Below are 27,139 nucleotides of genomic sequence, written 5' to 3'. Positions count from 1 at the left end.
CCTTGATCTGAGCCCGGATAAATCACTCATTGAAATAAGGTTTTATGATAATATATGACCTTATATTTTTAAAGGTCAAGTGTGAAAATCACAGGTAATCTGTAGAAAACAGAATGTAATCGTCATACAAACTGCTAAGGGACAGGCAAAACAAATATTTCTTTGTAAGCAAATTGATTCTACAATACTACATTATATTGTGGTTATTAACTTTAGTTTTTCCCACAATATCTTTCTACCAGTAGCGTTGCAAGGGACCAAATATATACAGTCATGTCATAAGTAAGTCAAGTTTGTCAATAAGTCATAAATAAATATATGTAATAAACTCCTAACAAACCCTAACCCCAAACTACATCCTAGCTATCTCTAATCTGAATTTAACCCATAAACCCATAATAATGAACAACAAATGCAATAAAATAGCCATAAATGTATCGAAAAGGAACCTAGCTACCTACTGTAAATATCTAATGGCTTTGATATATTAAAATTATAAATCTAGATCAATCCTACAAAAGCCCTAGACCCGATAAATAAAAACCCTAACCTAACAGCTAATCTATCCAACTATTCTACCGATATATTTGAAAACTAGCATCCCGGGATGCACATTTAATTTACTCGCGTGATTACTCGAAGTGCAATGAGTAATTTCTATGCTACAGCTAACTAAGACGAGTGGAGACACCTCGTTTTAGACCTAAAAATCCTATTTCTCCGTGTGCTAGCCATACTTCCACACAGTGGATTGGGACAGCAGAAGTAAGGCCGGAAAGGGGTAATATAAAAGTGAATATATAAGTATATAGATACGGGATAATTGGACTAGAATCTGGCTTCTTTAAGAAGTCTAAATGACAACCCAAATCTTCCAGATCCTAGGGGGTGACCCTGTCTTAATAAATGCAGGAACTGTCAGGTCCCCACCTGATATTATCAAAAACACCGCAAGTTAGTAATTTGGACTATAGTTGACACCGTGAGGTTACCCGTCCAACTTACTAACCCCCCAACACTATGTTGGATCGAACTAGTTCTCTCTAACCCATAAGTATGAACGAAACAACTCACTAAACTAAATTTAAATTAATATATAGAGTATTCCAACCAAGTTCATTTCAGTGCTTAATATCACTAAAATAAACCAGGCCAAACACTACACATATTAAACACAATTAAAACACAAACTAATTAATTTTCACTGGAAACAACTCAAGATTTTACAATCTTTAAGACTCTATTGACTTATAACTTAGACTTCACTTAGTATATTATAACACACTAGCGCTTTTCTAAGCACAAATCAATTAAAATTCACTATATTATTAAATCCACTATGAACAAAATTAACTTTACAATACTAATAAGTCTATTGATTCATAATTTAAACTTTACTAGTACAATATTAAATACTAGCACTTGTCTGAACCACAAATCAATAAACAACACAAAAAGAATTAAACCCACTAAAATTAACACAATTTAAATGTACTTCTTTAAAGTTATTCAAGTAAAACCCCACAACAAATTACACTACATTATGCTCCAATCCAAACTCTACCAGCATCATGAGAAACTAGCAAAGTCCAGGTCAGGACACAATATAGGTAACCTAGATAGACCTAGCTAGAGAACCGACGTCCGACGGTTTGCGGAAGGCAACCAAGAATGATGTCGTAAGGGACTCTATTGATCCCTACCTTAGATCCCGTCATCCCTGCTATTTCCCACTTTCTTGTACGTCATTGGTTTCCCCATAACCAATACTGAATTTCATAATTTCGTACAATCCTCTCACTAATTACACCTTATTTCCTAATTAAAATAAGGTCCAAATTGACCTACTTTTGGGTGTGGTTTAAACTATTTCTTTACGCCTATGGGATTGACACTACAGTTTTTTATTCTAACCGCCTTTGTTTTTCTATATGACACATAATGTAGAGCCCCGCCCTTTGTTATTTCTTTATAATATGGTTCAATTTTGCATAGAATATTTTAACCAAAACAAACATTATTCATTCAATTTTACGATGACGTGCGAAATACAAGTCGACACACTTGAAACATAAGAAACCAAACTGATTTTAACAGAATTTTTATACTATAAAGCTTTATGACATTGAAATAAAGTTCAAACTATGTTATGAGTAGGTATCTTAATATATTGGTTTACTATAAATGACTAGGCTCTCCAAAATTTGTTTCTAGAATTTCAGACGAAATGGCCCACTTGAGATATGAGAAGAAATATAAATACTTAAATTACCGTGGGACACAATATTGGAAATTTAACCGACTTAAAAATAGAACAATACTATGTTCACATATAATGTTAACATGGAAGGAGCCTCTGACATGTTACAATCGCCTCCCAAAATTTGCTGTAGCTTAAATATATTAACTATATATTTGCGAAAGTAAATTTTCGAAACAAATCAAAATAAGTAAAAAATAATAATCGTAATCAAAAATAATGCAATTAGATTATAATAAGAACCCTTTTAACATTCTTCCCTTCTGTGTGTGCCTTTTTTTTTTGTTGCGGCTGTGTGTGGTGTGTGTTTAAACCAAACTAAAGAATGAACATTTCTGAAAGAATAAGTTTCTAAGTTCAGACATGTTAGAAATAAACAATTAAAAAACGCAACCAGTTCAGCTTGCCTCAACAAGAAAATAGAAGTTGTGCTTGTAGGACATTTGTCCTAACCTTCTATCGATCCGAATGATACATACGACGTTTCCGACTTTATGTCTATATTTTAGCGACCAAGAGAGGAACTGACGTATCTCTTTTTAAGACAAGATTGAACCTTTTACCAAGGAGCACTCTTTGCCACTCGAGGGATCACTATTCTTTAAAACATTTAATTCCAACACCGTAACTTATGACTTAAATCCTCAAAAAGCCTTTCCCAGTCGGGCGCATGTTCATCATTAACGGGACGTTAAAATAAAAGATTAAACTATTGCTTAACCTTTCGCTTCTACAATAAAGCGCTAAATAAATTGATTTATTATAATTATTAAAATTCCTAAATAGCACTGACCAATAAAAAAGCACAACTAATCATAAACTGATTCGAAATGAGCTAAATAATGCATATCGTCATTAAAAAATTTCCAAACTCACTTCGCATTATGCTTTTCCATATGAAGAAAGCACTATGACGTCACATTAGTGATGGGTGTGTGAGTTCTAGATCTGATGTTGTGTGTAGTGTAGAGATAACACGGAGGCAGTTTAAAATCTGCAAGTATGCTCCTTTTTTTAGCGAGCCTAACCTAACTCCAAACTACCGTGTTACCTCCCTTGTATAGTGTAGTGTTCCAGTCAGAATGTCAAAAGAAAGTGTTTTGATTTTAGTCTTGCTATTTTCTCAGGGCCCTACATACATTTTTTTTTGTTTCACCAAACGTTCTTCATATTTATGCATCAACATTCTCACTTTCACACGCCCCTAAAAATCTAACAAAACTTTCGCTAGTAAAACAATGAAAATTTAAAGAAATGATAATAATGTGTAGTTTTTTTTTTTAATGAAAATTCACTGTTAGCAAACATACAATCAATACATCTATTACAACAAAACTATTTTTTTTTTCAACTCTATTACCTATTTGGAAATAACAGTGCAATATACTACATAGCAAAGTTTATATATTTATACCATCTTGTGATAAAAAAAAACTAAACAACATCTACTTGCTATAAATTGTAACTATGGAGAGCCTGGCAAAATAATAACAAACTTTGAAATTATTTAAAATTAACAAAAATAAAATTAAATAGGTAGGTATTTATGTCATAAACATGAAAAGAAACAATCTAATGTGATAACCTGATAACCATCTACATTACCAGCTATAAAAAAAAAAACTTTAAACTATTTAGAAAAAACTAAAAATTCTAAACGTAAATAAATAAAAACTTATATGTTTGTAATGTAATATCTAATACATTATTATTTTTATTTTAACCTAACCTACTTATTGACCAATATATCGTACATAATTATTTATTGAAATTTCATTATTTATTTCTAATTTAGTCTAAATTTATTAAATTCATACGTAATTAGATCTAAATGGAAACCTACATTACCTAAACCAACTGCAAAAACGCCCTTATTATAAGTGTCACAAGCTTCACAAATTACCTGTTTGTGGATATAAAACTATTTAAGTCAACCCAAAATCGTGGCTTATAGAAAAATGTTTACTGTACTATTTACTCATAAATATTCCTAGCATATATGTGAATAATGTAAACATATATGTGAAAAATGTATATATACCTGAAAAGGTAAAGTCTCAAAATAAATGAACGTGTAATTATATACTATGCAACTCGATTTTTATATAGGTGCCATAAAAACGTGGAATTTAAAATACTTATTGTCATTTTATATTTTAAATTATTCGCTTTTACAATTCTACCTCAGAAATTGTAATACTATTAACAACCTATGTTTACATATAAGAACAATAATAAAAAAAAGTAATAAGCCATTTCAATAAACACTAGATAAAAAATAAATCAATAGCTTCATCGCGACCGAGTAAGTCACACATTTCTATACCTACTCAATGATTTCAAAAATAAATAGATAGACCCATGCATATAACCCCGAGCGAATATGCACCGCAACGTAACATACACAAAGTCCATTGCGTACCAATTATCTAGCCCACTTCGTTATGTTCGTAAAGCCCGTTTGTACCAAATAATTTATAAGTCAATGCATTTATCCTACGGACTTTGTCAAAAAAAAGTTTGTTTAATAACAAGATTGAGTGATGATGCCCGATACAGTATTTTGTAAAATAAATAATTGACGATAATACTCAATTATGTATGTATACAATTTATTACTATACTTTGATGAATTAGACTATTATTGTAACCAAATGTAATGAATCTATTAAAATAATGTTATCCTAAAGCACTAAGCATAAAACCAACCCATAAATATGTAGGTAAGTAATTTTAAAATTTATTTGAATTCATACTAAACGCTATTCCTTACATGATAAAAAATAAAACATTCAAACTTTACCTTTGAACGATAACAAAAACAACACTCACGTTACCCTCAAGTGGTTTGGCACAACACTTTTTGTAATTCTACGAATGACTTCAACTCTAAACTCAAATTTCAGTCAAGTGGCCGGCGCGACGTGTTTTTGTAACAAGTCTAACTATTGTCGATAACTTTTAAGAATGTCTCGAGTGACACCAATAACAAATGAACCATAAACATACAGAGTTAAAATAACGTATTAACTTATTTCAACGTGACTATTTTACGTACCCTACTGTACTTACATAATCAGTTTCATAACACACTAACCTAACCTTTGGTCTCATAAAAAGCAAAAATTTACTGTATGATAGTTAGGTAAACTAGTAATACCTCTGAATGACTAACTCTAGTATAATTTTTAAAATTTTATTATACTACACTTTAATCGAGTAATTATGCCAAACAACGCATTGATGAGGGTGTACTAAATAATGTATGAATGTATGTCTATGATTTACAGAAACACAAGACACAAAGCTACAAAGTAATGCAACAAAAATGAACTTATCCCTAAATGATACTCTCCATTTAATGTACAATTTTGATAAATAAAAAAAATAATAATATTATCTGTAGTATATGACCGAATTTTAACAGTACCAATTAACTGTAATTTATGAATACAAATAAGATGATAGAATGATGCCGTTTTAAATTTGCTGCAAAAACAGGTAATTCACATTATCTACGTATGTTCAATCGCAATGCTATCATAATCAAATTTACCTGTATTTTTTCAACTTTTAGTAAATGACTGAAACTACAAAGATATTGATATTGTCCTAATGAAACTGTAATATTGAACGCATGTCCTGAAAACAACAAAACATCATTCAGCCTTGCCAGTTGGCAATAATAATGTTTGTGTTGAGTTAAGTATACTAAAATATTCGTATTAAAATGTTTTCTAATTTTGACTATCCCTATTTTAAGCTACGTTATCTAGGAATCGAACCCAGATTTTATTTATTGTAATTACACAACTGACTTCAACACAAACTAAGGCTACGGTAGTTTATATTAATATGCCTAAGTGTATATAAAAGTAACGTAAATTTATTTTCATTATAGTTTGATGAACTAATTATTACACAACCTAATGGCAAAACTTAACATGAGATCACTTTACGCTAAGTGAACCTTTTATGTTTAATTTATGTTAGACGAAATAAAATATAAATATATAGACTTGTGTCTCTAATTTCTAAAATCTACATTGTACACATAAAATTCATATCGAAATCTAATAACAACAAAACCCGCAATTTTAGAATATTTTAAACATTACTACGTACGCCTCCCCATGTATACAACTTTAATCATTTTAGCTAACTACTTTTATAAAACAATTCTATAAATATAACAAAATATATTTTTATAAATTCTAGTATTTACTCGCGTAAAAAACTTGTAAAAGCTATGACTAACATGGCATACGCATAAAAATTGTTTTATAGAAATAAAATCATTATAAAAAAAGTTCTTCAATCACTCAATAACTCTATTCCAAAATATGCTATCCGTCTTCACGTCAACAATTGTGTTGCTATAATCGACCGTTTACACAAATCAACTATAACAACAACTTTGATCCAAAACAAGACATGTAACTCACAATGAAACTAGTAAAGTTAATCAAATTATAATAGCTCCAAATTAAAATAGACTCACGGCATAATTACATAAATATACGAATTATTATAAAATATACATAATATATTAAATTTTATCCTGGTCTCACGAAACCAATCGTATTAAATATACGAATTATTATAAAATAATAAACATAATCCTGATCTCAGGCAACAATTTTATAAATATACGAATTATTATAGAATAATAAACTTAATCCTGGTAACTACGGCACCAATTGTAACACTCTCCACCTCTCTCCTCAACTAACCCTACTTTAGCTTAGCTAAACCTAGACCTACCTAAAATACTAAAAATTCCAATTAGAAAATCTAAAATCCTAAAAACCCTTTAAAATAACGCAATCCGTAATTACCTTTACTAGTTATTATAAAATAATGTAAATAACCTAAATAAATTCTAATTAAATAAGTTAATATCTTGAATTGGATCAGTAGATTGGCCAAATGATCGTTTAGTGTTTATGTAGGACCCTTCGTCGTAACCGTTAATAGTAACCGAAATCCTTTTCGCATAATAGGAAAGAGTTATGAATTATACGCCTATAAATCCTAATATTGTTAAATAATTATTAAACCGTGAATTATGTCAGAGTAATAAGAAATATCATTGCAGGTTATAGTAATGTTTGACTTAATCAGATTAAGTCTATAATAAGATGTAATCAATAAGATGATAGTAAGTATGTCAAAATCAAATAAGTCTGTAGAATGTCATAGTCAAATTGTGAGTAAAGTATGTCATAGTCAAATAAGTCTGTAGAATGTCATAGTCAAATTGTCAGTAAAGTATGTCATAGTCAAATTGTCAGTAAAGTATGTCAAAGTAAGTAAAGTCTGTCAAATGTAATAGTCAGTTGTTCAAAGTACAAATACTAATAAATGTCACAATATTTTGTTTTTGGGGTATAGATATCGCCCCGCCTCCGCGACACCCGTGATCATCATCCAGTTGCAGGTCAGAATCCCCGCCCCAGTTCTGAAGGAACTATATTGTGGTCCAGAAGGGACATCTTTTAATAATGACAGGCCTATTCCATCATTCGACCATGTCATTATTTTGTGACATTTTTCGTCAACAATGAGAGGACATTCAAAGGGACAATTTAACATAACAAAATACTGGTAGTAGAGCAGCTGTATTTGATCCACTCAAATTCTCCAGAATATTGTAATTTTGTAGTATACGTATTTTCATATTCAATGAAATGATATTATCCAAACTTTAATTGTAGTCATTTTGAATCACACTTTCGGACCAAAATAATCTACGATCGTGCATCTGCCTTGATCTGAGCCCGGATAAATCACTCATTGAAATAAGGTTTTATGATAATATATGACCTTATATTTTTAAAGGTCAAGTGTGAAAATCACAGGTAATCTGTAGAAAACAGAATGTAATCGTCATACAAACTGCTAAGGGACAGGCAAAACAAATATTTCTTTGTAAGCAAATTGATTCTACAATACTACATTATATTGTGGTTATTAACTTTAGTTTTTCCCACAATATCTTTCTACCAGTAGCGTTGCAAGGGACCAAATATATACAGTCATGTCATAAGTAAGTCAAGTTTTGTCAATAAGTCATAAATAAATATATGTAATAAACTCCTAACAAACCCTAACCCCAAACTACATCCTAGCTATCTCTAATCTGAATTTAACCCATAAACCCATAATAATGAACAACAAATGCAATAAAATAGCCATAAATGTATCGAAAAGGAACCTAGCTACCTACTGTAAATATCTAATGGCTTTGATATATTAAAATTATAAATCTAGATCAATCCTACAAAAGCCCTAGACCCGATAAATAAAAACCCTAACCTAACAGCTAATCTATCCAACTATTCTACCGATATATTTGAAAACTAGCATCCCGGGATGCACATTTAATTTACTCGCGTGATTACTCGAAGTGCAATGAGTAATTTCTATGCTACAGCTAACTAAGACGAGTGGAGACACCTCGTTTTAGACCTAAAAATCCTATTTCTCCGTGTGCTAGCCATACTTCCACACAGTGGATTGGGACAGCAGAAGTAAGGCCGGAAAGGGGTAATATAAAAGTGAATATATAAGTATATAGATACGGGATAATTGGACTAGAATCTGGCTTCTTTAAGAAGTCTAAATGACAACCCAAATCTTCCAGATCCTAGGGGGTGACCCTGTCTTAATAAATGCAGGAACTGTCAGGTCCCCACCTGATATTATCAAAAACACCGCAAGTTAGTAATTTGGACTATAGTTGACACCGTGAGGTTACCCGTCCAACTTACTAACCCCCCAACACTATGTTGGATCGAACTAGTTCTCTCTAACCCATAAGTATGAACGAAACAACTCACTAAACTAAATTTAAATTAATATATAGAGTATTCCAACCAAGTTCATTTCAGTGCTTAATATCACTAAAATAAACCAGGCCAAACACTACACATATTAAACACAATTAAAACACAAACTAATTAATTTTCACTGGAAACAACTCAAGATTTTACAATCTTTAAGACTCTATTGACTTATAACTTAGACTTCACTTAGTATATTATAACACACTAGCGCTTTTCTAAGCACAAATCAATTAAAATTCACTATATTATTAAATCCACTATGAACAAAATTAACTTTACAATACTAATAAGTCTATTGATTCATAATTTAAACTTTACTAGTACAATATTAAATACTAGCACTTGTCTGAACCACAAATCAATAAACAACACAAAAAGAATTAAACCCACTAAAATTAACACAATTTAAATGTACTTCTTTAAAGTTATTCAAGTAAAACCCCACAACAAATTACACTACATTATGCTCCAATCCAAACTCTACCAGCATCATGAGAAACTAGCAAAGTCCAGGTCAGGACACAATATAGGTAACCTAGATAGACCTAGCTAGAGAACCGACGTCCGACGGTTTGCGGAAGGCAACCAAGAATGATGTCGTAAGGGACTCTATTGATCCCTACCTTAGATCCCGTCATCCCTGCTATTTCCCACTTTCTTGTACGTCATTGGTTTCCCCATAACCAATACTGAATTTCATAATTTCGTACAATCCTCTCACTAATTACACCTTATTTCCTAATTAAAATAAGGTCCAAATTGACCTACTTTTGGGTGTGGTTTAAACTATTTCTTTACGCCTATGGGATTGACACTACAGTTTTTTATTCTAACCGCCTTTGTTTTTCTATATGACACATAATGTAGAGCCCCGCCCTTTGTTATTTCTTTATAATATGGTTCAATTTTGCATAGAATATTTTAACCAAAACAAACATTATTCATTCAATTTTACGATGACGTGCGAAATACAAGTCGACACACTTGAAACATAAGAAACCAAACTGATTTTAACAGAATTTTTATACTATAAAGCTTTATGACATTGAAATAAAGTTCAAACTATGTTATGAGTAGGTATCTTAATATATTGGTTTACTATAAATGACTAGGCTCTCCAAAATTTGTTTCTAGAATTTCAGACGAAATGGCCCACTTGAGATATGAGAAGAAATATAAATACTTAAATTACCGTGGGACACAATATTGGAAATTTAACCGACTTAAAAATAGAACAATACTATGTTCACATATAATGTTAACATGGAAGGAGCCTCTGACATGTTACAATGCTTCAGTATTCCCAAAGACACTATCAACCTGACTAGTCATTCATCATTCAAAAGAGGGATTTAGTGCGATGATTTTTCACTAATATATACGAGTATCATAAACTCTATTCTTTTCAGGTTTAGAGCCGCAATAAAGAGATATCTCTTGTTAGCCCATGACAGAGCCGTAAATGAATTGGCATTATACTTGTATTGGTATTCCTATTCAGAAGAGGGAGTTTTAGTTTTCTTTCCTTCTTTAAGGCTAACGTCAATTTTCTTGCCTCCCCCTCTCTCTTTATGGTATAGGATCTAGTTGGGCAAAGTATAACACAAGGTTTTTCACTTTGTACTTTTCCCTTTTCACAGTTTCTTAACTGCTATTTTTCATGGCCAGTTAGTCATACAGTTTAGGATCCTCAGAATGTATATTTTTGGTTTGTTTGGTATCTCACGGCAACTGTTTGTTATCGACCTAGACCAACATTTGTACACGACCAAGACGGAAACCTTCCTTTTTCCTGGCAGGTTGAGACAATTACTGTAACTGCATTTCGTTATCAATATCGCGCCAAACCCGCTAATAGCAATTCTGCTGCTCGTCGTTCTAAAATAAGGTGACACACCATTTGGTCGGCTACAATGATGATAACGCCCACTAAGTCGTGCATTGGTTCATGACCATGCAGATCTTAAATGCGAGGCCGACTGTGCAGACATCGAACGATAAAGCGACCAATAAGACGTCCGCTACCGTATTAATGGTAGACCATGAGACAACGGTTTTTGTTTAACAAGACAACATCATTTCAATGTCATTTCAGAGGACGATGCGATATCATCTCATAGGACGACGTATTAATGTCTCACGATACGACAAAATGTAGTCTTATGGAACAATGCAATGTAGTCCTATGGGACGCAATATCCTCTCACGGGACGATACCACAGGATGGCGCAATGTCTTCTCCCATGATGACGTAACTCATCGCGATGCCTGTCGTATCACAGGATGACGCCTTATTGTTTTACAGGACGACGCTTGATGTCCCACAGGACGATGTCATGTCATCTCACGGGACTGAGTGAGACGCGCAACGATGCTTGTGGTCCAACGGGACGACGCTGTGTGCCATTTATACCCGTAGGTATTCTTTTTATGATGATGGCTATAAGAGCTCACTTAGTCTCATCGCTGGGCCACGGGCACTGAGCGGAATGTCACAAGGTCTTTTAACGAGACGATGCTCGTCGTCTTACAAGACGCTGCCATGTCGTCTGTCAGGACAATACCATGTCGTGTGTCAGGACGATACCACGGGACGACGCCTTGTCGTCTCACAGGACGACGTCTTGTCGTCTCACAGGACGACGTCTTGTCGTCTCACAGGACGACGCCTTGTCGTCTCACGGGACGACGCCTTGTCGTCTCACGGGTTGACGCCATGTCGTCTCACTAAACGTGTTGCTCGGCTGAGTTACAAAAGCGTACTGAAGAGAAAGCAGCCGAGCGCTGGCAACCGGGCGACATTAGTACTTGGGTAGCGCGATAGATGGCGCTACTAGTTGATGAATTCGCTTGATTAGGGCTGAGTTACAAGGGTGTTATCTCATAATGTGGTTCAAGCGAAGGCATGGACACCTAAATAGTATTAGTTACACAAGACTCACTCTCTAACAAAACGCGTCTGTTATGATCAGGACAGATATGGCCGCTAGGTGGCGACAGCGCCAGGCGCGGGTTATGGCTAGCCACCAAAATTGGTGTGGAACGGATGTACTTTCAGCTACCTGTTGCAAAGCGACGAAATCGCGGAGTGAGCCACGCCTGCTCCGGCTTAGCAATGTACAAACAGCGACACTCCTAACTGGACCTTATTTCCCATGAAATGTTCTCGGTATTTTCTGCACATTTATAGCCAAATCTTCTTACAGTTTTTTCGATTTCTATCACTCTTGAAATAGAAAACAATGAGCGATGTAAATCACTACACCTTACATAACAAAGTCCCCCGTTGCGTCTGTCTCTTTGTGCGTATGTATGTTCGCGATCAACTCAGAAACTACTAACCAGATTTTCATGCGGTTTTCATCTATCAATAGAGTGATACTTGAGGAAGGTTTAAGTGTATAATATATTAAGGTTTTGTGTAACGCGTGCGAGCCGGGTCGCTCGTATAAATAAAACAGTGGAACGTTCTGAACGGGAACCTTCTTAAAGCCTTAAAGCTTGGAAACGTTTAGTAGAATACCTGCTCCAAGTAGTTCCTGAAGTAGGTGGCGCGGGGCTGGTCGTCCAGGGCCGTCCCGAGGTCGGTCAGCCCGTTCTCCATGATGTAGACGGGCACGTCGCCGTACTGTTGCTTCACGTAGCCCAGCAGCGCGCGGATACCCCCGGGGTGCACCTGGTTAATAAATTACGGGTCAACAACTTTTTTGGTTACGGAACCCTTTTGAAAAGCGAAATATTTGATGGAGCCCCAAATTAATAATTTTCATTCATCACCATTGAACTGTGGACCAGCCATATAGAAGAGCTGGATTTTGATTGGAGCCCTGGGGCTCCGCAAAAAATCACACACTTTGAGAATGGCTGACCTATGACATTAAAAAAGGCGTCGAGCATGACCCCAGCTCTTTAACTCTCGAAGAAATACGTGCAGTTTGTGAAGGAAAGCGTACTTATCGAGGTCGCGGGTTTAAACTCCAGCTCGTAATAGTACGGTCAGCCAAGAAAGTGGTCTACCACTTTTCGACTCTATCAATGTGGTAAACCATTTTCTTGGCTGACTGTACCAATGAGGTTTACGGAACTTACGAATATGTATGATAGGTGTATCATTAGAGTAAGATGTGCAAGTGATATTTTAAACGTCAAACTTCTATAAAATGAAGACGAAAAAACATGTAGCTGACGTGTCCGTCCACTACAATATCATTAGCATATACAGGTCGATCAATCCAAATGGGTCCATATGGAGAAGTCAGAAACTATGAGAGATAGCGAAATCTGTTCTTAGGAACCGTGGCTTCGATTTTAGATTTAATAATAATGGCATTATTATTATTTTTTTCAGAGAAACGAAAGCCTCAAGACTCCGTTGGCTCGGGCACGTGGTCCGTATGGGTGAAGATCGAGCGGTTTGGAGAGCGTACTCGGGCCGGGGCGTCCGGATGGTTGACGACCGGTTGGGCGTCCTAGGTATCGCTGGAGCGATGAGGTCGTGAAAGATCTGAACGAGCTCGGTGCCGTCGATTGGACAGAAACGGCGCTAGACAGAGAAGCATGGCGTTCCTTAGTGTCAGAAGCCAAGATCCACTTCGGATCGCTGCGCCACGGCAGTATGTAAGTAAGTAAGTTACCTAGGGCTGGTGCGGCGTGGTGGTGAGCCACTCGGGGATATTCCCCAGCATGACACCGAGCGCGGGACCGTCAAGGAGTATGACGTCCTTACCTCGGGCTGGTGCGGCGTGGTGGTGAAGCCACTCGGGGATGTTCCCCAGCATGACGCCGAGCTCGCGGAAGCCGTCCACCAGGAACGTGCCGTCCTTACCTCGGGCTGGTGCGGCGTGGTGGTGAGCCACTCGGGGATGTTCCCCAGCATGACGCCGAGCTCGCGGAAGCCGTCCACCAGGAACGTGCCGTCCTTACCTCGGGCTGGTGCGGCGTGGTGGTGAGCCACTCGGGGATGTTCCCCAGCATGACGCCGAGCTCGCGGAAGCCGTCCACCAGGAACGTGCCGTCCTTACCTCGGGCTGGTGCGGCGTGGTGGTGAGCCACTCGGGGATGTTCCCCAGCATGACGCCGAGCTCGCGGAAGCCGTCCACCAGGAACGTGCCGTCCTTACCTCGGGCTGGTGCGGCGTGGTGGTGAGCCACTCGGGGATGTTCCCCAGCATGACGCCGAGCTCGCGGAAGCCGTCCACCAGGAACGTGCCGTCCTTACCTCGGGCTGGTGCGGCGTGGTGGTGAGCCACTCGGGGATGTTCCCCAGCATGACGCCGAGCTCGCGGAAGCCGTCCACCAGGAACGTGCCGTCCTTACCTCGGGCTGGTGCGGCGTGGTGGTGAGCCACTCGGGGATGTTCCCCAGCATGACGCCGAGCTCGCGGAAGCCGTCCACCAGGAACGTGCCGTCCTTACCTCGGGCTGGTGCGGCGTGGTGGTGAGCCACTCGGGGATGTTCCCCAGCATGACGCCGAGCTCGCGGAAGCCGTCCACCAGGAACGTGCCGTCCTTACCTCGGGCTGGTGCGGCGTGGTGGTGAGCCACTCGGGGATGTTCCCCAGCATGACGCCGAGCTCGCGGAAGCCGTCCACCAGGAACGTGCCGTCCTTACCTCGGGCTGGTGCGGCGTGGTGGTGAGCCACTCGGGGATGTTCCCCAGCATGACGCCGAGCTCGCGGAAGCCGTCCACCAGGAACGTGCCGTCCTTACCTCGGGCTGGTGCGGCGTGGTGGTGAGCCACTCGGGGATGTTCCCCAGCATGACGCCGAGCTCGCGGAAGCCGTCCACCAGGAACGTGCCGTCCTTACCTCGGGCTGGTGCGGCGTGGTGGTGAGCCACTCGGGGATGTTCCCCAGCATGACGCCGAGCTCGCGGAAGCCGTCCACCAGGAACGTGCCGTCCTTACCTCGGGCTGGTGCGGCGTGGTGGTGAGCCACTCGGGGATGTTCCCCAGCATGACGCCGAGCTCGCGGAAGCCGTCCACCAGGAACGTGCCGTCCTTACCTCGGGCTGGTGCGGCGTGGTGGTGAGCCACTCGGGGATGTTCCCCAGCATGACGCCGAGCTCGCGGAAGCCGTCCACCAGGAACGTGCCGTCCTTACCTCGGGCTGGTGCGGCGTGGTGGTGAGCCACTCGGGGATGTTCCCCAGCATGACGCCGAGCTCGCGGAAGCCGTCCACCAGGAACGTGCCGTCCTTACCTCGGGCTGGTGCGGCGTGGTGGTGAGCCACTCGGGGATGTTCCCCAGCATGACGCCGAGCTCGCGGAAGCCGTCCACCAGGAACGTGCCGTCCTTACCTCGGGCTGGTGCGGCGTGGTGGTGAGCCACTCGGGGATGTTCCCCAGCATGACGCCGAGCTCGCGGAAGCCGTCCACCAGGAACGTGCCGTCCTTACCTCGGGCTGGTGCGGCGTGGTGGTGAGCCACTCGGGGATGTTCCCCAGCATGACGCCGAGCTCGCGGAAGCCGTCCACCAGGAACGTGCCGTCCTTACCTCGGGCTGGTGCGGCGTGGTGGTGAGCCACTCGGGGATGTTCCCCAGCATGACGCCGAGCTCGCGGAAGCCGTCCACCAGGAACGTGCCGTCCTTACCTCGGGCTGGTGCGGCGTGGTGGTGAGCCACTCGGGGATGTTCCCCAGCATGACGCCGAGCTCGCGGAAGCCGTCCACCAGGAACGTGCCGTCCTTACCTCGGGCTGGTGCGGCGTGGTGGTGAGCCACTCGGGGATGTTCCCCAGCATGACGCCGAGCTCGCGGAAGCCGTCCACCAGGAACGTGCCGTCCTTACCTCGGGCTGGTGCGGCGTGGTGGTGAGCCACTCGGGGATGTTCCCCAGCATGACGCCGAGCTCGCGGAAGCCGTCCACCAGGAACGTGCCGTCCTTACCTCGGGCTGGTGCGGCGTGGTGGTGAGCCACTCGGGGATGTTCCCCAGCATGACGCCGAGCTCGCGGAAGCCGTCCACCAGGAACGTGCCGTCCTTACCTCGGGCTGGTGCGGCGTGGTGGTGAGCCACTCGGGGATGTTCCCCAGCATGACACCGAGCTCGCGGAAGCCGTCCACCAGGAACGTGCCGTCCTTACCTCGGGCTGGTGCGGCGTGGTGGTGAGCCACTCGGGGATGTTCCCCAGCATGACGCCGAGCTCGCGGAAGCCGTCCACCAGGAAGGTCCCCACTTCCCCCTCGCCCGCGCGCCGCACCGTGCGCGTCGTGTAGTGGTTCAGCGCCAGGTAGTCGTAGGACCCTGTCACGTACCAATGCTTTATTATCTGTGGCTTTCCTACAGAGAAGGGTCCTTACGGTTCATGTGCATAAGGACCCCTTTTCTGCTGTAAATAACGGTTCTTATGCGAGGTACATTTAAATTAGAAGGGGCACAGGATATGGCGCGCGACGTGAATGGGTCAAACAGATCACTGTGTTATGTCTTTCCTGTAGACATACACAAGAGTTAAGGGCTATAAAGGTTAATTTTCTTATTTAACCCTTATCCACGTGAAAAGGTCCTCCTTTTATTTAGAGAACTATGATAAAATCATTGCTTACATGCCCACAAGCTGTTAACTATTGCCCACAGGAGAGAAAAATGTGCTGTTCGCGATAACACACTAGTTTTCTCTCCTGTGGGCAATAGTTAACAGCTTGTGGGCATGTAAGCAATGATTTTATCATAGTTCTCTAAATAAAAGGAGGACCTTTTCACGTGGATAAGGGTTAAATAAGAAAATTAACCTTTATAGCCCTTAACTCTTGTGTATGTCTACAGGAAAGACATAACACAGTGATCTGTTTGACCCGAATACCTTTTATCATTTTAAGTACCTCTTGTCTCTATTGCACTGAAAATATACTTCTGTTAATGTAATCTAGTTTCTGTTGTCATATCAATATCTAGAATTCTAGATGGCTAATATATACTTACCCCTGACCAGCTCTATCTCCTCCTGCGTGAAGGGCGGCAGCCTGGAGCGAGGCTCGCCTTCTTCTGCGCTCTGCTGTGCTATGTGGCGCTCCAGCTCCGGCGGCCAGCCCCCAGCCGCAGAGAAGATGGGGTGGCAGTACCGATCGATCTGAAATATATACAAATACACGAACTAAAATAACTATAGTCTGACTAGAGCTCATAAATAACCATCAATACGCGCCGTAAAATCCATGGCGCTTACGCGTTTAGGTCGCGAGACGAGATTGACGTTCCGCTTCTATGGTTTGATGTCAAAACAACATCAACTCATGGCGCAAAATACTGGTCCTATACGTACTGTAAATAATAGTTCAATGTAAATAACCCCACTTGTATTATGCCGCGAACTATTACTCAGCTGTGCTGCGCGCATGATGACACCGTCCAATATACTTAGAATTTTATATTTCGTCATCATCATCATATCAGCCAGAGGACGTCCACTGCTGGACAAAGGCCTCCCCCAAAGAATAGAATAGAATAGAATTTTATATTTGGCCAATCAAAAATTTTATAGACCATTGACGACTTTTTTTAAAGTGGGAAATTGTGTATTGGTGATTATATTATCTATATTGGAAAAAGGATAGTAATATTTGGTAATATCAGTACCTAATATTAAAGACATATGTAACTTCGTGTAATATATAGTGTGTGTGTATGTGTGTGAGTACGAGTGTCAAATAAGTGTAAGTCACATGGACCGTTTTCCAAATTGAAAAATATACATAGGTATATTTTATATTCCATCGCGGGGGTCTGACTGAGCGTTGTTCGTTGTTCCCCTTACCGTATAGACTTTAACGAGTTCCGTGAGCTCGGCGTCCTCCTCGGTCTCCGGCACGAACCACATCATCTGGTTGGTCAGCGACACCTGCCCTGTTTAACATAATACATAACAGGAGTAAACCGTCTGCAGTTTCAAAGCGAACTCACAAGCTAAGCCCGGCGCCCACTCTCGGCATGCCGCGGCCGCGACAAAGTATAATGCTCATTGGTTGGATCGCACATGCATGCATAGACATCCAATGAGTGATGAGAGGGCTATCCACCCTCCGCAACCACCTTCAGGAGTGTGTTTGTGGCGCCCCGCACGCACGCGGCACACAGGGCGCCCTCTCGCATTTGAAAACATGTTTTGTCCAGTTTCAGTTTTGGAATATTCCGACATTAAATATTTTACTTATTTATTACATCTCATCAGTGATCTTATCTCGGATTAAATATACTTGGTCAAGCAAATCTTGTCAGTAGCAAAAGGCGGCAAATTTGAAAAATCGCGGGTTAGCAACACTGTTTTCGAATTTAGTCGGCCAAACCAATTTTCATCACACCAGCTCGGAAAGGCTTACTCGTACTTTGCACTTCAAAAACTGATAGCAAAGTTGCATTTTACTCACATGTGAGGCAAAATAATCAAATGCAAATTTTGAGTTGTTTTCTTATGTTTGCTGGTAGAATAGAATTGACTTTTAAATGATCATTTTGCTGGATGATAAGTATTTTTTAACATTCATTTGGATTTGATTTGATTTTGTTTTATATTTTACATTGAATATTTGTTTCGGGTTGGTGTGGTGAAAAAAATTGTTTCACTCGGGGGCAAATTTTGTTTAACTCTCGTGCATTGAAACCCTTGCAACGCTCAAGATTCCAATTTTGGAATCTGTCGCTTGCTCGGGTATCAATACCTATTAGCACGAGCGGTTAAAGAAAAACTTTGCCCCCTTGTAAAACAAATAACTATTGTCAGTCAGTAACAACCAGGAAAACTATACTCATCCTGTTCTTTTGGGTGCTAGTACCAGTGTAAGACCTTTGTCTTCCACTTATAGTACTAGTATGATTCTATCTGTCTATGATTGAAATGAGACAAACTTTAATTCCAAAATCGCGTGTCATCTGTGTTTTATCTGTGGAATGTGGATCGCGTGGACAGCCATCTTGTTTGTTTACATTCTACAATCTTAGATAGATTGCTACTATTGATTGCTATTTCAAGATAAATTTCTGCTGTCACCATGTACTACTGTCACGCTGCACCCGATAGTACAATCCTGCTCGTTGATCGTAAATATTTGTAAAATTTGAGGTTATGATAAATACAATAATATATGTTTTAGTTCAATGTACAATGCTGCTTTTCTTAACGCAATACTGCTCTTTGAGTGTTGCCCTACTTCACTTTGCTACTGACATACTTTGCTTGACAGAATAATCCATCATATTTTGGCCGGACTCGAATTTTCTTGCCAGGAAGTGCTGTTTATGTAAAATAAATGTTAATAAATACATAACAAGATACAGAACTGTTATGATATGATAAATCACTTGTCAGATATCACAATCTCACCGTCAAAGCAGATTAGGTATAACTTCTAGTCTCGATAATTATGATAATATAGTAGGTACATTGTGCAACATGGGATTTATCACCACGGACAGTTGTATCTCATGAACCGGGACAGACGAGACAATAGAATTTTTCACAGATGATGTATTTCTGCTGCCGCTATAACAACAAATAACTAAAAACAGAATCAAATTAATATTTAACACGTTCACTGCGGCTTGAGGCAAAACCGCCCCAAGCTCGACTACACGCTGGTGCGGGGCTAAAAGTTCGTGTTATCTCTCTCGTGCGGCAGCTGTCGCCGTTTACTTACAAGGCGTACGATAAAGACAAATATACATTTCTTTATGTTATTCAAACCCGGACTCGTTGGTACAAAAAAAATGTTTGAGGTCAAAATAAGCCCCAAACGCACTGGGTATATATTTTATCCACACAGTGCGGGTTGGGGTTTATTTACGCCTCAAGAAAGTGACCCCAAGGCCGCACTGAGCGGGACGCCTGGCGACGCGGGAGTCGTTCGCTTGACGTTAGTGCGGTCATAGTTGTCGATAACTCGATACCAAACCACGCGTGTTTCACGTAAATAATTGGTAAGTAGGTACCTAAATACGAAAGCGATCGTAACCGATAGATAGTGTTTGCTAATTAGTTTAAATAATTAATACAAATAAACGGTAGACGGTGGCCCGCGCGAAGTTTCTGAGGCGCAATATGGCCCTCATGTATAAAAGTTTGGAGACAGTTTGGATGCAGGGGCATTAGATTGACTAAAAACGGCTTTTGAGATATTGTACCAAAGATGCTCGGTGAAATGATGATTTTTTCATCGATAGTGTAGCGATAATTGCCATTCCCTTCACTAGTCTGAGATAAAATTTAGTGCGTTTTGGGGCCTAAAAGACCTCAAAAATTCTTAAGGTATTTTTTCTTTAACCAGAGGTCAGAACCAAGGGCCAAGCTAACTGTATATTAAACATTTACTGACAAATGGAGACAACACAAAAGAAAACACCTAATCCTTGTCTAGGCAAAATTATGAAGGATGTAAGTAACTACTGAAATTTGAGGTCGATAAGGCCTCACCCGCACTGTAAAAGAGCTTAAGTTTGGGCCGATTCGATCTCAACCGCACCAGTTTAAAGTTCACCAAGATTTGTCCCGCAGTGAACGTGTTAAATGGGGCTTCCATACACCAAACGTGATTTTTTGATAATGGTACACAACCCTCCGTGCGCGAGTCCGATTCGCACTTGGCCGGTTTTTTCTACGTTGGATACCTATACAGTTTAAGGTACTGTCAGGGCCGTCTTAAACTATGCTGGGGCCCTCGGGCACATAAGAATTTGGGGCCCTTTTGGAAAGTAAAGATAGCTAATTAAACTAACATTTTTCTACAATTATCTTCTATTTATTATGGGTAATCAAATATACTGTTACTGTCTGTCCTTCGGGGCCCCCTGAGGATGGGGGCCCCGGGCACGGGCCCCGTGTGCCCTTATGGTAAAGACGGTACTGGCTACTGTGGCTACATACCTTGATATTGAGGCTTGTACTCCGCCTCGTATAGCCTGTAGACCTTCGCGTGCGCGAGCAGGATGTTCTTGGTGCACATATACGACCCGCGCCCTTCGGATTCCAGCCCTGGAGCTATGTAGACGGTGTACCTGGACAATATATCATATTCTGGGTTTTTATAAACTTTTATTTAACTTGCCCTGTTAGTAAGATGTAAGTTTGTTATGGGTCAAATCTTGGAAGCTAAATTTGACCCATTTCCCGAGTTCCGATTGAGCTCAAAATTTTCATATATATGTACGTCGGATGATAATGCATTTCAATGCAATATTATGATACCATCGAGCTGATCTGATGATGGAGACAGGAGGTGACCATAGGAACTCTGTGATGAAACAACGCAACCTAATTGTGTTTGGCGATTTTTAGAATTGTCTCCATGAGCATTAGTTGCCTGTGGTAAAAGTACAGTCAGAGAGAACTTGTACCAAAAATTAAATTTTTGCCAAAAACTTATTTTATAGATATAGCAAGCAAACAAGCAGATGAATCGCCTGATGGTGAGCAATAACCGCCGCCCATGGAGACGTGCCACACCACAGGCGATGCACGCGCATTGCCGGCCTGTTAATGAAGGTTAGAAGGCTGTATCGGTCCCGTTTATTCTAGTTAAGATGTCTCGGTATGATACCCTCCACTCCCTCCAGTCAACTTATAAGATATTTAATACAATATCAAACCGATTCGTGCAAGTATTTTCACATCTTCCCTATTGTTGTCTTCAACTACCGACTCGCTAGTCGTGATGTGCCACTTCCAAAAAATTCTCAAAATTTCAGAATTATTTTGGAGATTTTCATGAAAAAATGCTCATGCTATTAGTTTCCAACTTTCCACTTAATAACGTTTCCTTTTAGAGAAGGGATTATTACTCAATGTTTGTCAAACCAGACATACCCAACATCGCAGACGACGACAGGTTCGTTGATGGTGAGCCACGTCTTGACGCGGTCTCCGTACAGGTCGTAGACCTCACGGGCGTAGTCCGCGAACCAGCGGGTCGCTCCAGCCTGGATATACTGTCAAACCTGACATACCCAACATCGCAGACGACGACAGGTTCGTTGATGGTGAGCCACGTCTTGACGCGGTCTCCGTACAGGTCGTAGACCACACGGGCGTAGTCCGCGAACCAGCGGGTCGCTCCAGCCTGGATATACTGTCAAACCTGACATACCCAACATCGCAGACGACGACAGGTTCGTTGATGGTGACCCAGGTCTTGACGCGGTCTCCGTACAGGTCGTAGACCACACGGGCGTAGTCCGCGAACCAGCGGGTCGCTCCAGCCTGGATATACTGTCAAACCAGACATACCCAACATCGCAGACGACGACAGGTTCGTTGATGGTGAGCCACGTCTTGACGCGGTCTCCGTACAGGTCGAAGATCACACGGGCGTAGTCCGCGAACCAGCCCGAGATCAGAGGGTTGGCCCAGCCCCCTGGAAACCATGCTTGATTTTGAACCACTGACTACACAGACACGGCATTTTGAAGCGTGTATTAAGGGATTTTAAGAATTATGTCTTTCACGTTTTATGTGATTATATCAATTGAGACCTAGTGTTAGACAAAAGACGTTCACTGGAAATTGACCCCAAGGATCTCCACAACGATTAGTCGTGTGGTGTAGTTACTCTACTTACTCGTACCAAGCAAGATTATTTGATTTATTTTGTAGATTGTTTATATTGTTGTCGTAACTGACGTAAGCAAGTCCCAATGGTTAAAGGGTGACTCTGAGGCTCTAAGCTTTTCTCTAGCAGTTCGTCTATCTGGTCCCTATTGTCATTTTTTGAGATCTTGAGAACAGAAAACCTTTTCTTTGATCTTACCCAAGTCCTGAAGCGTCTGAGGCAGATCCCAGTGGTAGAGCGTGACGACGGGCTCGATCCCCTTCTCGAGCAGCGCGTCGATCAGCGCGCCGTAGTACCGCGCGCCGTCCTCGCTCACGCGGTTCGCGAACCCGGTAGGCAGCACGCGCGGCCACGATATCGAGAATCTGACCATGTTACACAAATACCACACAAACAAATTAGGTTATTTATAAGGGAAGTGTTTTAAAGGGTCGGCATATGCGCAAACAACACCGTTGGGAGTTTCAAGCGTTACAAGGCATGATAACCGTTTACTATCATGGCTTTATCATGTTATTTTTTTTTATAATATTAAAACGTTCACGTTTTCTGTCGACCGGACTGTATGATCATTTTTCCTTCTGTCGAGAGGAACCCTCACGACCCTCGGGATGAATTGGACTTTTATTCGCACATACTCTACAATATCTTAGAGTTCTCTGTGTCAAATTCATGACTCCTGTATTACCTAATAATTAATAAAATACTGTACCATTTGGAGTTGAAACTCTAGGTCCATGAGGTCCCATCGCGCTCAAGGGGTGCCGATCTCGTCGCATAATAATTGATTGTCCTAATGTAATGTTACGCATAGAATTCTTTTCGCATAATTTTACTCCAGCTGAAACATGGAGTATATTTTCAACAATATTTTGCATAGGTTGTGTAGAATAGGGTAGGTTAGGTTTGTTTTATAATTTTTCAGAAATGTTATGAGGTTTTATTAGGTATATCAAGAAATACATGTAATATAAACAAAAAAAATTATATACTAAAATAGTTATTAGTTTCAGCACAATAACAATTATGCGAATGAGTTTTATGCGTAACATTACATTAAGACAATCAATTATTATGCGATCCAATAAAGACCCGCGCACAAGTTGTTTGCATAGGTAAATCACGAACCGTCTGGTTGACGTAACTGGTGACTGAAGAGCTGGCGGCTTCCTCGCACAACGTATCAACATTGCGATACAACGAGGAAATGCCGCCAGCATCCTTGGTACAATGCCTCCAGGGCCTATTCTTATTTTGTTTAGTAGTACCACTATATACATCTTTTATGTAAATAAATAAAATATATGTTTACCTACCTGTAGTAGTCCACATTAAGGTCCTCGAGCAGTTGAATATCCTCCCTCCACTGGTTGTAGGAGTCGCAGGCCACGTCGCCGTTGCTCCGGTCGCTGACGGCCTCTGGTTTGGTGTGCACGAAGCGGTCCCAGATGCTCTCGCCCTTGTCTGGGAGAACGCTTGTGATTATTGATCGAGCATTCAATATTTATCATTCAAAATCATCACATAAACGTGAATTACATCAGCTTACATGATGAAAAAACTCAAAATTTACATCAAATTACTTGGTCACTCTTGTGGGTAAAATGCAAGCTGCGCATCAGTTTTTGAAGAATAAAGAGAGACTTTACGAGCTGAGAAATTATTTACCGCTGGCGTTCCAGGCCCCCTCGATCTGGTAGGAGGAGGTGGCCGTGCCGAACTTGAATCCGTCGGGGAAGCGCCGCTCCGCCGCCGCGACACACAGCACCAAACTGTAACACAAGTTACTATTGTCAACGAGAGGTCTTTAACATCTGGAGCTTGACAGATGATTTAAGCAACGTCAGACAAGTCCCATTTTTGTCAAAATCCCCAGTTCTGATGTAAACTCCACGAGGATTGAAGAAACTCCTCAAATTTATAGAATACTAAGGGATTACTTTAATTTATCTATAAATCAAGTATGCGCATTTAACCAGTGCTATTTCGTGAAGCGGAACTCGTGATGAAGACCAGAAGGGAACTCAACGACAACATTTTACGTTTTTAGGCTGATTGTAAATGTCATTTCCGTAAATGATTTAATGAACTTTCACACTATTTTGCGATGTAGTTTTTACTGTTTAAGATTATTTACAATTCTGCTTTACCTTACGGTTGACTGGTAGTCTGGTAGATAATGCCTCATGGTATTAAGTCAGCCTATTGTACATTAAGTTATGTTCTAAGTAATGCAATACAGTTTAAATAAATGCCTGTTTCCGTCTACTTGGCATAGTTGCGACAGAATAGGGATGTTTCCAGTAGGTACTTAAAATAAATTATTTCAAACCGTGCACGAAATAAAGCCCCAGATATGATAATTATTAGAAAAACATAGATAGCAGCTATTTTTAAACACAGTTTGTATTTAATAAATCGGATTGAAATATAAGAGTTTACCGTGACGTCACTATATTTGTTTTCATATAAATTCCATACCAAAAAATCGTTTTGACAGTTCTAAAAAAGAAGCTGATTTGACTAGTAGGAACGTAGCCTATTGCGTATAATTTGAATATATACCTATATATTCAAGAAATGCGTCTAATACCCGTATATATTCAAATGATACGCAATTCTTTGTAGCAACTGACGCCAAGTGGACGGACACTGGCACTGGACGGGGAACTGACGCAATTACCCTACTTACCCGATAATTACCGCCTTCATGCAACCCATGTCTTCGACTGATCACCGAACTACGTGTTGTCACATAATATATAACGAAAACAATACTTAATCACGGCCATCGGCGATAACATTCCCTCCAAAATATTTATCTTCAATGAATTGAATGTACATAAGTAGGTACTTAAGATAAATATGACAAGATAAATATAATACTTAGGTACCTAAGGTACCGTAAAATGGGTCAACGCTGAAATTCAAACCTCGATAACATTTTATTTTTACATATGAAAACTGAATGGTAACGTGTATATGTCGTAGGCCGATCGTAATGTTCCTGTGTAATGTTTTGACGATAGTCACATTAAACCAATACATAGGTAGGATAGGTTCGTTAGGTTGCTTCAGATGCCCGAAGGGCAAACTGCCCAGAAATAGGAGCCCCGCGTAGCGTGGCTCCGTCGCCTCAGGGAATGAGTCAAAGATTTTCACGTTTCACGATATGCCTGATCTTACGATCGGCCGCCGACATATATAATAAGTGTTCCGGACGTTTGTATTTTAGTTTTTATTTTATTTTGGGTCCATTTCATAACTTTGACGATAAAGAGGAAAACCCACCTCACCCCGTAGTGCCTCGTATTTGGGGTGAGAGGGGTTTTCATATAAATATGATTTTGGAAGATTGTTGGATCGATTTTTTTTTATTATGCGTATTACTATAGCTCCATTTTAAATTGGAATACATTATTTTTGTAGCAGTAGCCTTAAAATCCCTTCTCACCCCCCTCTCAAACCTTCTCTCCCCATTCATAACCCACCTCTCCCCGCGAAACCTACTCACCCCGTTTTACGGTACCTAGTTATTTATTAGGTACACAATTGTGCGGTTGTTGTTTATCTGTTGTGCTTATGTAACTTAATTATATTGATAACCGAGCAAGCGAAAGATTCCGAAATCGAACCATGAGCATAGCGAGTATTTCTAAACCATTTATTTTATTTAACCACCTACCTAATTTGACTTATTACGCATAATAGTCGTTCGTGAGAGTAGCCCATAAACAGGATAATATTGATACGCATATTTACTATTCGTAGAATAATCATTTAGTAACTGTCATAATTACCCGAGAAACCATTGGTCGAAACACTAGGTCGCATGTTCATTTGGCATTAATATTGACTAGCAGAACTTCTCTCTTATTTATGACTAGACTAGGATATGACTAACCTACACAACAACTTTTAGTTTGAACCTGATATGGTTTTAGATACATTTAATTAATATACTTATTTTCACGTAGGTACACAAATGACCATAAAATTAAAATCTATGTTGCATAGATACAGTATTACCTACCTACTTATGCTTTTGTTCATATTTAGGTTAAAAATTGATTAAAACCCAAACCAGGACCAATCACGGTATTCTATACCGGTATTAGCTTTTTTGTGACACAAACTAACAACGGCAGCAGGATGTAAGTATTTGATTCTTAGGTAGTCAACTAACAAGAGGAAGAGGATACATTAAAAAAACATAAATATAATCATTTTAATATTTTTTATAAATCATCATTTACTTAAAAAAGGGTAATATTTTATTGCATCCATTTGGATGTGGGTTTTCTTTATTTTTGCAAAAAGTTTTTGTTTCGAAAATTACGAATTAGTATATGTAAAATGCGAAACGTTATTCGACTAAACATTGCTTAAACGAAACGATCGTCCAACAATAGTTCTACTAATTTACACAGAAGCGAACTGAACGGTATATAAACCTAGAGTCTGTGTAACGTTAGTCGACCAAAAGTTACATTTACAAATA

The 27,139-nt window shown here is 40.1% G+C and overlaps 1 protein-coding gene across 1 annotated transcript in view; it reads right to left on the bottom strand.

Annotated features, from left to right (window-relative positions):
* LOC134800657 (lactase/phlorizin hydrolase-like) overlaps positions 1-25,424 on the bottom strand; it is a 39,557-nt gene extending 14,133 nt beyond the window's left edge. The window contains exons 1-22 of the mRNA XM_063773139.1: positions 25,331-25,424; positions 24,307-24,410; positions 23,955-24,102; positions 22,837-23,003; positions 22,133-22,443; positions 21,897-22,009; positions 20,958-21,088; positions 17,859-17,947; positions 17,027-17,174; positions 16,188-16,348; positions 15,894-15,986; positions 15,698-15,790; positions 15,502-15,594; positions 15,306-15,398; positions 15,110-15,202; positions 14,914-15,006; positions 14,718-14,810; positions 14,522-14,614; positions 14,326-14,418; positions 14,130-14,222; positions 13,835-14,026; positions 12,632-12,784 (exon numbers count right to left, since the gene is read on the bottom strand). Of these exons, the coding sequence (XP_063629209.1) occupies positions 12,632-12,784; positions 13,835-14,026; positions 14,130-14,222; positions 14,326-14,418; positions 14,522-14,614; positions 14,718-14,810; positions 14,914-15,006; positions 15,110-15,202; positions 15,306-15,398; positions 15,502-15,594; positions 15,698-15,790; positions 15,894-15,986; positions 16,188-16,348; positions 17,027-17,174; positions 17,859-17,947; positions 20,958-21,088; positions 21,897-22,009; positions 22,133-22,443; positions 22,837-23,003; positions 23,955-24,102; positions 24,307-24,410; positions 25,331-25,359 (2,676 nt within the window). The 5' untranslated portion in view covers positions 25,360-25,424. The remainder of the gene's footprint in view (positions 1-12,631; positions 12,785-13,834; positions 14,027-14,129; positions 14,223-14,325; positions 14,419-14,521; positions 14,615-14,717; positions 14,811-14,913; positions 15,007-15,109; positions 15,203-15,305; positions 15,399-15,501; positions 15,595-15,697; positions 15,791-15,893; positions 15,987-16,187; positions 16,349-17,026; positions 17,175-17,858; positions 17,948-20,957; positions 21,089-21,896; positions 22,010-22,132; positions 22,444-22,836; positions 23,004-23,954; positions 24,103-24,306; positions 24,411-25,330) is intronic.
* Positions 25,425-27,139: the final 1,715 nt, after the last annotated feature.

The sequence above is a fragment of the Cydia splendana genome, chromosome 20, assembly GCF_910591565.1.
Source record: "Cydia splendana chromosome 20, ilCydSple1.2, whole genome shotgun sequence".
NCBI classification, from domain to species: Eukaryota; Metazoa; Arthropoda; class Insecta; order Lepidoptera; family Tortricidae; genus Cydia; species Cydia splendana.
Note: the sequence above shows the minus strand (reverse complement) of the source record. Positions and strands in the feature narration are given on the sequence as shown.